This window comes from Xiphophorus maculatus, chromosome 2, assembly GCF_002775205.1.
Source record: "Xiphophorus maculatus strain JP 163 A chromosome 2, X_maculatus-5.0-male, whole genome shotgun sequence".
Taxonomy (NCBI): Eukaryota; Metazoa; Chordata; class Actinopteri; order Cyprinodontiformes; family Poeciliidae; genus Xiphophorus; species Xiphophorus maculatus.
Window position 1 is genome coordinate 27,482,485 of NC_036444.1, and position 11,281 is coordinate 27,493,765.

General features: G+C 39.1%; 2 protein-coding genes across 3 annotated transcripts; both read left to right on the plus strand.

Annotated features, from left to right (window-relative positions):
- The first annotated feature begins 926 nt into the window (after positions 1 to 926).
- rpl27a (ribosomal protein L27a) lies at positions 927 to 3,731 on the plus strand. Its single transcript, XM_005815185.2, has 5 exons — positions 927 to 992; positions 1,599 to 1,662; positions 1,753 to 1,828; positions 2,427 to 2,601; positions 3,556 to 3,731. The coding sequence occupies exons 1-5, from the start codon at positions 990 to 992 to the stop codon at positions 3,682 to 3,684; spliced, it is 447 nt and encodes a 148-aa protein (XP_005815242.1). The 5' UTR covers positions 927 to 989; the 3' UTR covers positions 3,685 to 3,731.
- A 793-nt stretch (positions 3,732 to 4,524) lies between these two features.
- akip1 (A-kinase interacting protein 1) lies at positions 4,525 to 8,877 on the plus strand. 2 transcript variants are annotated; one of them, XM_014474992.2, is made up of 5 exons: positions 4,525 to 4,601; positions 6,744 to 6,904; positions 7,033 to 7,107; positions 8,094 to 8,201; positions 8,320 to 8,877. In XM_014474992.2, the coding sequence occupies exons 2-5, from the start codon at positions 6,749 to 6,751 to the stop codon at positions 8,479 to 8,481; spliced, it is 501 nt and encodes a 166-aa protein (XP_014330478.2). In that variant the 5' UTR covers positions 4,525 to 4,601; positions 6,744 to 6,748; the 3' UTR covers positions 8,482 to 8,877. The 2 variants fall into 2 exon arrangements, with proteins under 2 accessions (XP_014330478.2, XP_023182845.1); XM_023327077.1 differs by having other exon boundaries at positions 4,538 to 4,756.
- Positions 8,878 to 11,281: the final 2,404 nt, after the last annotated feature.

Below are 11,281 nucleotides of genomic sequence, written 5' to 3' on the forward strand. Positions count from 1 at the left end.
CTATGTGGCTGGGAAACTCATAATACTGAGTTTAAATCTAAAACCAAGTTCAATAAATTTCTGTTAGCATGTTCAATGCTTGTTCACCATGTCATTACAGTTTTTTAAACATAACTTTGTTTGTAATTTCTTTTCCGTGACATCATATGTTGAGTACGCATTTTAACTACCGTATGTAAAATTAGCACAAGTCAAAATAACAGCATTTCCACTTTGCTTTGTTTTGTAAAATACTCCTCAAGCAGCCTTCGGCCACACCTGTGAAATTTAAATTAGGCATTACTCCCATATGATTAGAAGGAAATATTGTTTATGGATCAAATTATATATATAATAATAATATATGTGTTTCCCAGGAATGATGTGCCATCTGTTTTACACAGACACAGAATTATGTTTGGCAATCCAGTTTTGGGGGGGTTTCACAAAGCATCTCAGTTATGCACTGACATTATTTGGTTCTGTTTGAAACGCCTCACATTTTGTACTTTTTTCTTTTTTTTAACGGTTTTATATGATAATATTTTGGTTTATTTATGCTAAAAAGCGTTATATTTTCTGCTCATTGAATGTTTCCTTCTACCGTTTTGTTTTTACAACTAACTTTCGTAAAATGTCTTTCCCAGAGAATGCAATAAAAATAAAAGATCATATTTGATGTGACTTTGTTTAAAATGGTTGATCTTACCACTCTGATGATGCTGGCGAGCAGCTGCAGCTGATGTGGCTGAAAAACCATTTGAGGGTGAGAATATCCTCTCCCTGGGTGTTATTTTAACCAATGAGAAGTTACACTCTGTAAAGGTGTAACGCAAACTTTGAATAACGGACCTTTTTTTTATGTAAATCAGCTCTAACTCTGAGTGTGTGTTCCGCTATTTAACGGTAGGCGTCGCTGTGGCTGTTAAGCCCGAGTTTGTCAAGAAAGCAAGTCTCGCACAAAACCGCGTTGTTTCCAAATCCCGTTCCCCTTTCAGCTAACCTCCAAGATGGTAGGTGCTACCGTGTAGTCCTTGTGTACTGAAATGCAGCGAAATCTGTTCCCATCCTCATTTGTACTTCCAAAATATAGAAAACTTACATTCTCGTTATATGCATTCATCTATCAGTGACCGTCCTTGTGTGTTATTTGTACACTTTATTAAGATTAGCTGACTTTCTGAGCGTTTTACACTGTGCTAACCGGGTTTTCTAGGGCCGCGGCTCTTGTTTAGCTACTTTTTCGGCATTAACATAATATATATAACGACTACGCGAACATTTGTTCTTCAAATCATAATATGACTGCCGTATAAAATTTCTTTTTTCGCTGTTGGGTGTCGCAGTAGCACAACTATCCACCGGCTAGTGGTTTTAGCTGTTAGCTTTCAAGCTCATAGACGGCATGCAGTGTATCTGTAGTCTGCAGCGAGTTTAGTGGTTGAAACACGAATTTGTGGCTCTAAATTAGTTAAATAAATGCATTGGAACTGTTAAAGTCGACTTTCATCAGAAGAAAATGTGTCCAGTTATCCTCATCGACTTCGAAAATGACAATTGCTAAACTAAATCAGTTCATAGTTTCAACCATAAGCAACCTTTTTTTTTTTTTCTTACAGCCTACCAAGAAGTCCAAAACCAGGAAACTCCGAGGACATGTGAGCCACGGACACGGTCGCGTTGGTGAGCATATTCTGCGGTTTTGATGCAGAATGATCAGAGTTAACAGGTCATGTAGAGTTATCCCTAAGAGCAGCTGGTTTCTGTCCGCAGGGAAGCACAGGAAGCATCCTGGAGGTCGTGGTAATGCTGGTGGCATGCATCACCACAGAATCAACTTTGACAAATAGTGAGTATTAAAACATCAAAAACGCCTTTCTTGTTTGGCTCGTTGGTGGTATCGGGTATGTTGGACGTCTTGTTTTTACCAGACTTGAAACAACCCCCTTGAATAGTGATGCATGACCGTGACGTTAACTTGCTAGTCCCTAATATGTCTCGTATCCCAACGTTTGTGTTTACAGTCTAACAGCCGTGTTTTTATCAAGGGATTTTATGTAATGCATATTTTAAAGTTTGCAAGTGGCAAAAATCAAAATAACTTCCTTAAGATCGCATAAAGTAAGTTTTTCACGCTCGCTTGACGTGGGTTTTGTCTTTTCTGAAAAAGAGCTAATGCGCTAAAGGTTTGAAACACACTAGCAGAATAAGTTCTGACGTAGTAAACCTGCCCGTCCATTGTTAGGCGTGTGCCTTGCCAGAGCAAAGAAACTCTGACAAGTCCAAGCCTCCAGCTTGGAGGGACAGGAACTCTCATGTGGGATAAAAAAAAAGAAAAAGAAAAGAAGTAACCAGTTACGGTCTCCTCTGCTGTATGAAAACGCTCCGTCTGGCTCCTCACGTCTTCATAGATTTGTTCTGAACCAGTGCCGGTTTGTCTTCCTCAGCCACCCGGGCTACTTTGGGAAGGTGGGCATGAGACATTACCATTTGAAGAGGAACACGTCCTACTGCCCCACCATCAACCTGGACAAGCTGTGGACGCTGGTGAGCGAGCAGACGCGGGTCAACTACGGCAAAAAGCCCGAGGGCCCCGCGCCTGTCATCGACGCCGTGCGCGCTGTAAGCTCCCCGTCGATCCATTCACCTAAATCTGCACTTTGTGGGATGCACAGGCAGAACTTTGGTCTGTGTTTGAGCGCAAAACCAGAAGTTTGTTTGTGGTAGTAGTGGTTTGGTACGTGGTTTGTTTTGATCTGTGGATTTGGTGGAAATGTAGCTTCAAGCAGGATTTCTGTTTCAAATTTATTGGAAAGGGATTAAAGGCTTGAAATCAAAGATCACGTTTTAAGATTGAATAGAATTTTGAGGCACATTGAAATGAGTTTTTTTTTTTTTTCTTAGACTTGAAAGAGAAATATTCCATTCTGTCCTAAATTTGGAAGTTGTGCCACAGTAGCTAATGCAGAAAGGCGTTAAATTTGAAAAATCATAGATTTAACTTTTGGTTTTACTGTTTAAACCAAATTTACCTGAAATAGGTAAACACATTCAGCGAGAATATGTTTACATATTAACATTTGCGATTAAAAAGCTTAAATTTGAAACTGTTGTAGTGGGAGGAGAAAATGAGTTGGATTGGCTCCGTAAATAAAATAAACTGAAAAGCCGTTGCCATAGCAATGCTAATTTGTGCCCCAGATGTTTATCAAGTTAGATGGATATTTTCTAAATCTTAAAAAATCTAACTTTGTAAGCTTCTAGATAACCTTCCTTCTGTTTTCATTTCCTCTGCTCTCCATCTTTATTTTTTCTTGTTTGTTTACTTATAAAGATTAACTCAAGTTGAAAATGGTTACAAGTGGTTTCTGTTTATAATGATTGTTAAATTGATATTTGTATGGTATTGTATGTTTTTCCTCAGCCATCACCACTTAAGTGTTGGTTCAGTTTCATGTGTTTTGTTTTTGCTTCCAGCCATTTGTAATTGATCCTGCGATACGGCCAGCTACGTAATATTTGATGCTTTTGCTATGTGTTCATAAATAATTTGGTCTCGTTGTTTTTCCTGTGCAGGGTTACTACAAAGTTCTGGGCAAAGGCAAGCTGCCCAAGCAGCCCGTGATCGTCAAAGCCAAGTTCTTCAGCCGCAAGGCCGAGGAGAAGATCAAGGAAGTGGGAGGAGCCTGTGTGCTGATGGCATAATGTTTCTTTCTACTTGTTTTTGGCAGGAATAAATTGTGTAAAAGGAACTTGTTGTCTCATTTCTGTTGGCAGTAAAAAGGTCAAGAATGAGCTCAAATGTGGCCTACAAGTTTTAACTGTCAAAGCCTCTAAAATTAAAACAACTATTCTGTGAAATGTTCCTTTATACGTACGACAGGGGAAATCCATTCACTTTTAAGTTCTATTTCAATAAAATAAAAAGGTGGAACGGATCAGCTAATTGGTTTTCCAGAATAAATTGGAAAAATGTCGGATCTAGAAATTTAGAAAGTCATTAATAACTTGAATATTGACAATTTCATTTGTAAATTTGTATAGATTACAGGCAGAATAGGAACAGCAAAAACCCATGTTTACACATTCCTGCTTGATGGCTGGATATGAATACACTTTCTGCTCATCAGCTTCTAAAATGGAAGATAGAAATAGGTTCAGTCTGAATATTTGCGTTCTAATAAATGAAAACTGGTTTTCCCTGTTTCTAAACTTTTTAAATCCTTGAACAAGAATGCACAAAACGGATGCAAAAATAAATCAAAATAAAAAATGTAAAAATCTAGGAAAAAAATTAAAAGAGACTGTTTCAGAAAAATATTTGTTGTAATTAGAAAAATGTTGCTCTTTATTACTCAATTTTAGGGATTCAATCAGATTTAGGTTTGTAAACTTAATGAAAAAATTTTGCAGAAATAAATTAAACTTGTGTTAAAAATACAACTTTCAGAGTTATTACAATAGGAGATAATACCACAAAGTCTTTTAAACATTTAATTTATTATTCCAAACAGAAGAAGCGCGGTGACGTTTCATCTGTGCCTCCTGAAAGGGGCGGGGTTTAACGAGCAGGATTTCCTGTCGTGTCATTTGAAAAGAAAGTGACAGTTGTCAAGGAAAATGTGAGTATTTACCATAAGCCTCGGCTCTCCGAAGTTCTGACTCTGTTAAAATAAACCAGGCTCCGGGTCCCGCCGTACCGGCAAGGCGTCGGGGACGTAAACTAGAGCTGCTGCGGATTAGTCGCGTGGTGACGGAGAGTTGTTGTGACGACACGGTAGGAAACCGCGGCGCGTGCAGGCGAACATATTTGAAAGTGTTTTTATTCGGAGTTTCTGAACCTACATCCCGTAAAGCTACTGCTTAAAACCTTAGTTTAATCCAGTGCTTCTCATTTCCGGTCCTCAGGCCTCCCTGCTCTGCACGTTTTAGATGTGCCTCTATTCCAGAGCAGCTGATTCACATGATTGCATGACCATCAAGTTCTACAGAAACCTGTTGATCACCCATAGATTCAATCCAGGTGTGTAACAGAAGGGAAACACCTAAAACAGGCAGGGCAGGGAGGCCTGAGGACCGGAATTGAGAAGCACTGGTTTAATCCATGGAGAGCGTTAGCTTGTCACCTGCGCACCTAAATAATAATGTAATGTGAGTTAAATCGTCGTTTTTGACCCTCATCCCCCAAAATGCAAAAAAAAACAAAAAAAAAACAGCTGATAAAAGCATACCCAAAATGAATCCGAAGATGCTCTTGAGCCACTTAGAGTACATGCAAATGTTTGAGGTTTTTGTAGAGGGAACAATTTAATCTTTTTGGCTGAGCAAGTCCAATTTATTGAGCCTAAGGCCTTGAGCTGGTCTCACCAGTGTTTCCTGTAAAGTTTTCTGTGTGAGAAAACTTCTGTGTGAGTTTTCTGCAGTCAACTTGCACTCACCACAGCAAAGTGATGAAATAATGTTTTGTACCACTTTCATGTTTTGTGGAGCACTCAGCGCATCTGATACATCCACTCCTCCCATGCATCTGAAAAATGAAAACAGTAAAGGGGAAAAAAAAAAAAACCTAAGGAACGAATCAAATTACAGCCAAACATTTTTACATGATGCATTCTGCAGTCCTTTAGAGCTGGGAGAACCAGAACTTCTTTCCTTGTCTATCTTCCATCTCTGTCTTTGACATTCCTGCCAGCAGCGTCCCCTCATGTGCTGTGTGCAAAGTAGAGCACAGACGGACATCCCTGGTGCGTCTCCACTGGACAAACGGGACAGAGTCCTTCTGGATCCAGCGGACGCTGAAAACGTTAGACGTCAGATAAGGCAAACGGTTTCAGGAGTGTCATTGTCTTTCCTTGTTATATGCATGTTTTAGTCCAATTTCTTATTGAGATGTGTTTAATTATATTTAGTAAAATATAAGCAAACACTTATATTTTAGTGTCCTCCAAAACTATTTGAGATCACTGCTCAAATAGTTGCTTTTTAGGAATAAAATCCAATGTCCATGGAATCTGGTCTTTGCGTTACAGACCAATTTCAATAAATTAGAATATTATTGAAAACGTTAGTTTATTTCAGTAACCTTATCACCAAGCAAAACACATTATATAGATTAATTTGAAAATGAACACATTTCTTTCTTTTTTTTTTGATCATGAGGATTTTCTGGTAGGAGCTAATGAAAATATGCAATTAAAATTACAATGTTGCTTCAGACCAATAAAAAAAAGTTTTACAAACAGGAATGTAGGCTTAGTGAAACGGATGTTTGAACGTTTTTTATTTTTTAATCTGACAAAAAAAAGTATCCCTGTCACAATAACAAGGTTTGCTGGACGATATAAATTGTACCTTTAGTTACCATAATAAACGATAATGTCGGGGGGCCTATCCAAGTAATGTATGCAATATAAAAATGTAAGTCTTCACTCTGAAAGACATAAAAAAAAACTTACATTTTGTAAAGAACACACCACACTGGAACTGGAAGACATTTGAAATATCCAATATAAAACTCAAAAACCAAAAGTGATGAAACGGAAATAAAAAAAACCCAAACTATAAATAAAACGTATTATGACGTCTCCATAAACATCCATGCATGATGAATTGATTAATTGCCCATTGTGACTGGTTTACTCATCGGGACGTGTATTCTAATTTAACGAACGACAGACTGGAACGGGCCAGACTTTGTTACGAAAGACCCTCAGCGTTAATTTCCAGCCAATTTGTCGTACAACGTGTGACCTATGACCTTTCAGGTAACATGTTGATGGCGAGCCAGGCGTGGCTGGAGTCTTCCCTGCGTCGCTCTGGCAGGCTTGGCTTGGAAGTGCTGGAGCGAGCGTCCAGGCGCGGCGTAGACTGGACCGGCATCAGAGCGTCCCAGACCTCTGCGACGTCCAACCGAGACGCTACTGAGGTGGGAACGCGTTCTTATCGGGTTCCCGCTTCCACGCCTGCTGTCGGTTTGTGTTCTGTCCGTCCACTGTGCGCCTCAAACACATCGTATTAAGCAAACACGCTTTCGCTTCATTCTCCACCTTTCAGAGTACCCAGTCGGAGCTTCGTGATGCCTTCGCAAATATCGCCGCGTTCATGGCACAGACGAGCCGCCGCTGCAAGGTCAGGGAGGATCTCGTGACTTTTTCTTGTGCATACACTGCATTGCGCTTAATGCAAGTGTTCCTCATAATGTCATGCTACAGCCACACTTTATTGGGATCGTATGGATGTACAGCACCAGTTGTTTTAGTAATCGATTAATCAATTATTCTTAGGCCTGTTGCAATAAGTCAGTAAATTGCACGATTTCTTTTCAAAGGACAGTTTAGTTTAGAGAGATTTCATAATGCATTTTATTTGTTGTTTTGGTTTTATTTTGGATTTTTAAAATGCCTTCTGTTTGACTGTTAAATGTTCAGAGTGGATTTAAAGTTTATTAATCTTTGATAATGTGTTCTTGAATTATTATGCCATTAACATTATGTTACTTGAAAATGATCTCAACTCAACAATATTATCGTTTTTTCCCCCAATAACTTCTGGGACAATTTATCGTCCAGAAAAATTTGTTTACTGTGACAGGCCCAATTATTCTGACGATTAATCGATTATTCGGATAAGGAAAATTGTCCCATTCTGCAGGATTTTCATTAAACTAGTTAAGCCTTTTCTCTACAATAAGAGAAACGCACTAAAAGATTAAAATTAACAAATCGGTTTCTTTTTAAAAAAAAAAAAAATCTATTGCTTAAAATGAAATGACATGACATTCCTTTAGTGAATTTGAACCGGGTGAATATAGAAACAAAATGCCAGTTGATGAGTTTTGGGTAAAACATATTGACAGTTTTTAATTTTATATTGGAAACATAAATATTCAAAAACATTTTTGAGTTAACTATTGATAGCTGACGATTATTTCAACAATGGATTCATCACGATTATTCGGATTAGTCGCTTTAGCTGTGTACGCGTTTTGGTCCTAACATCAAAAGATGTGGAAAAAGTTCAAGCGCTATGAATTCTTTTTGAAAGATGATGAGACTAAAGAATAAAAAAAAAAAGACAGTGATTTATTTATTTATTTATTTATTTATTTAATGCAGAAGTATTATGAGTCTGGCAGCTCCGGGGAGCACAGCGCCGCTGAGAGGAAGCACATGTCCAGGTTCCACATGCAGCAGACGACATCTACACGGCCCAGGAGAAAACCTGTGAGACCCAGGGTCGATCGGAACATGTCTGTTTTAATGCAACCAAGAGCTTTAGCTTCAAGCTAAAGCATTAGCTACACTTAATGGCTAATGCTAAAGTGTTTCATGTATTCCGTAGCGTTTCCCGCAGAGCCCCGTCGTGGCTAGGGATGAAGACTTTTACATCGAGGTGTCACCTGGAATGTACTCCGTCTCTGCCAGTTTCCCAGATTCACAGCCACAGACTCACCTGGTCAGCATTCAACCTGGAGAGAGCGCCGTCCTCACCTTTAACCTCTGACGTCTTGGCTAAGCTGACCTGGCCGCCCTGAGCTTCAATAACAGAACTGACCAATGCTAAGGCTACGTGTGTGTGCGTGTCCTTCTTGCCTTTTTTAAAGTCTAATGCTTTGCTTTCAAAATGGATTGCTGTTTTTAAATCATGGGGAAAAGCCATATTATTGGACATTTTATACATGGTTAGCAGAATTTTACCCAGCATCATGTAAACATTTGTGGATTTTATAACCTGCGATGCTACCGCGCTTTATTTTTATGTTTTTACAATAAAATATATATTTTTTTCACAATATCCTGTGTTTTACCAAGATAACAATCATCCAGCTCATTCTACATTCAGTGTAGTCAGTTCTTGTGAAGCCTTAAAATTTGGGTCTTTTTTGGCCATAGAAAAACATTTTGTGCCTGATGAAGTATTTCAATTTCACCTGATGTTTTTGATTATCATCCTCATTTTTCCAATCGAGAGCCCCGTTTATACAATTAAAATGGCCTGGAAAGTTTCAATAACGTAGGAACAGATCGTGCATCATGCTAAACGGTAGCGATGCACGGATCCAATATCAATATATGTATCCATCCCAATATTGGAAACGAATACATTCTAGCTCAGGTCTTGGAGACGATGTGCTCAATCAGTAAGGGCAGATCTATTCAGTCTAATTCTATGCTTGGGGTTCTGAGCGACATCATGCTTATTGATATTATATTTAGAATTCCTAATGTCACTTTCTGAACCATTTGAAAGGTTTGTCAGTTTATATTTTACATGTTTGACCAAACTTGTGAAGCTATTGGTGTATTTAAGTGTGCTGTACTGACGCAGAGTTATCAGATACATTTGTAATCCAGTAGATTTTTGTCTGTGTTTTTTAAAAAAAAAGAGAGAAAGAGAAATGTTTAAGTCAGTTCAGCGCCTTTTCTGTATCGGATTGGTATCAGCCAATACTAACCCTCAGATATCGGTAACGGAAGTGGAAAAAAGTGGATCGGTGCATCCCTACTAAACGGAGATGATCACATATTTCTCCACATATCAAAAATTGTTTTCCACCTCACAGACGTTTACTACAGAAAAGCTCGGTTTTTGTTTCCTTTGACTAAAATACAAATACTCTGTAGATTACGTTTGTGACGGTACAACAAAAAACGTTCTTGCTAGCATGACTCCCATACAACCAGTTGGTAAGCTGGTATCGTGTAAGTTAATGAGCAGCTGTTTTTTTTATTTTTAATCCCTGAATTATAATCAATAAAAATGAAGCCAAATCTCTAATCTTTACTATTTTGAACAACAGCTAATAGAAATTGGCCTCTGGGTCACATATTTATGTTCATAGGGAAACAGTATTTTTTTAACTGATAAAGTTAAGCTAATCAATTTTAAAGAGTAAATATCATTTTAAATTACTTCACTTGCTTTTATAGGAATTGGTAGGGATGCAATGAACTGGTGAAACAAATTTTATTATGAACCAATTAACGTTCCTTTTGCCTCCAACTGAATCCGTTTATCAGTGGGAGATCATGCTGCTGCAATAAAAGAGTAAACTTACCATCTTTTCACACATTTACACCATTATTACGTAGGGATCAGAGTGGCTTTGCCAGCAGAGAAGGACCTGGCGCTGTGCAGGCGGTCGAGGCTTGAAGCTGGCCGTTCCGAAAACATCTCTGATGTCCATGTGTTTTGCGTTGGCACCAGGAAGAGGCTGAAACAGGGAGCGGTGGTTTGGTGAGCTGCTGATCTGTGGGACAGGGAGGCTGGAGCGTTGTAACGTCGTCCTGTTCACTTCACTTCCTGGGAATACAGATGCATGTAACATTTAATATGTGGCTTTCCACAACTCTTCGTTTTATTTTGTGTAAATAAAATGAAGAGTGCAACATGCAGTTGAAAGTTTACAAAAGACGCCCTTCTTTCACTACTTGAAGTTATAACAGATCACATTGGGATTACCAACATTATTTCTATTTGCTAAATCCCACAATAACGAGAGAAATAATGTCAGAGGTTGTTTTTTTTTTATTAATGTATTCAAAATATGAAATTGACATACAGAATAATTACTATCTCTTAAGAACAAGGAGGGGAAGCCCAGATGATAATGGAAACTTCTGATAGGTTCTGATGGGTGGAGGAATGCCTGGAACTCGCTGCTTTCTGGTTTGACATGAAACGAAATCAGCCAAGATGTCAGGAGGAGAATTGTGGCGCTCCACCAGTCTGGCTCATCCTTGGGATCGATTTCCAGATGGTTGAAGGCGAGACTGATGATAGACTGCTTCACGGGGAAAAGAACGTCGACAGACATCATCCGTCGGGAAGCAAAAGCTTGGGCGCAGGTTGGTCTTCCAAACGGACAATGACCTGAAACCTAAAGCAAAAGTGGCTTAAGGACCTCAATGTTAGTGTTTTGGTGTGGTCATCACAAAGTCCTGATTTCAATTCAGTGGGCAGGTCGGCTGAGTCTCTGTGCAGGAACTGGATGGCTTGTTTCAGCCTCCTCTGCTGCCTCAGCGCCGCAGCATCCAGGACTTCCGAGCGGCGAGGCACTACGTCATCACGTCCAGGAGGAGGAGGAGGGGGGGGCGGGGGGGCCTCCATGGAGGCGGTGAAGTCAGACTGTGTGAGGTTTGATTTCTGCTCTGAAACTTTTTAAATAAAACGTACAACACCGAATATTTTCACTTAGTAATTCACGCTGCGTCAAAAATAAATAAATAAAACAGATTATGTGAACTTTACTTTTTTTCAGCTTTACATCGTCTAATGTTATAATGTCATTTCCTCCTCAAAA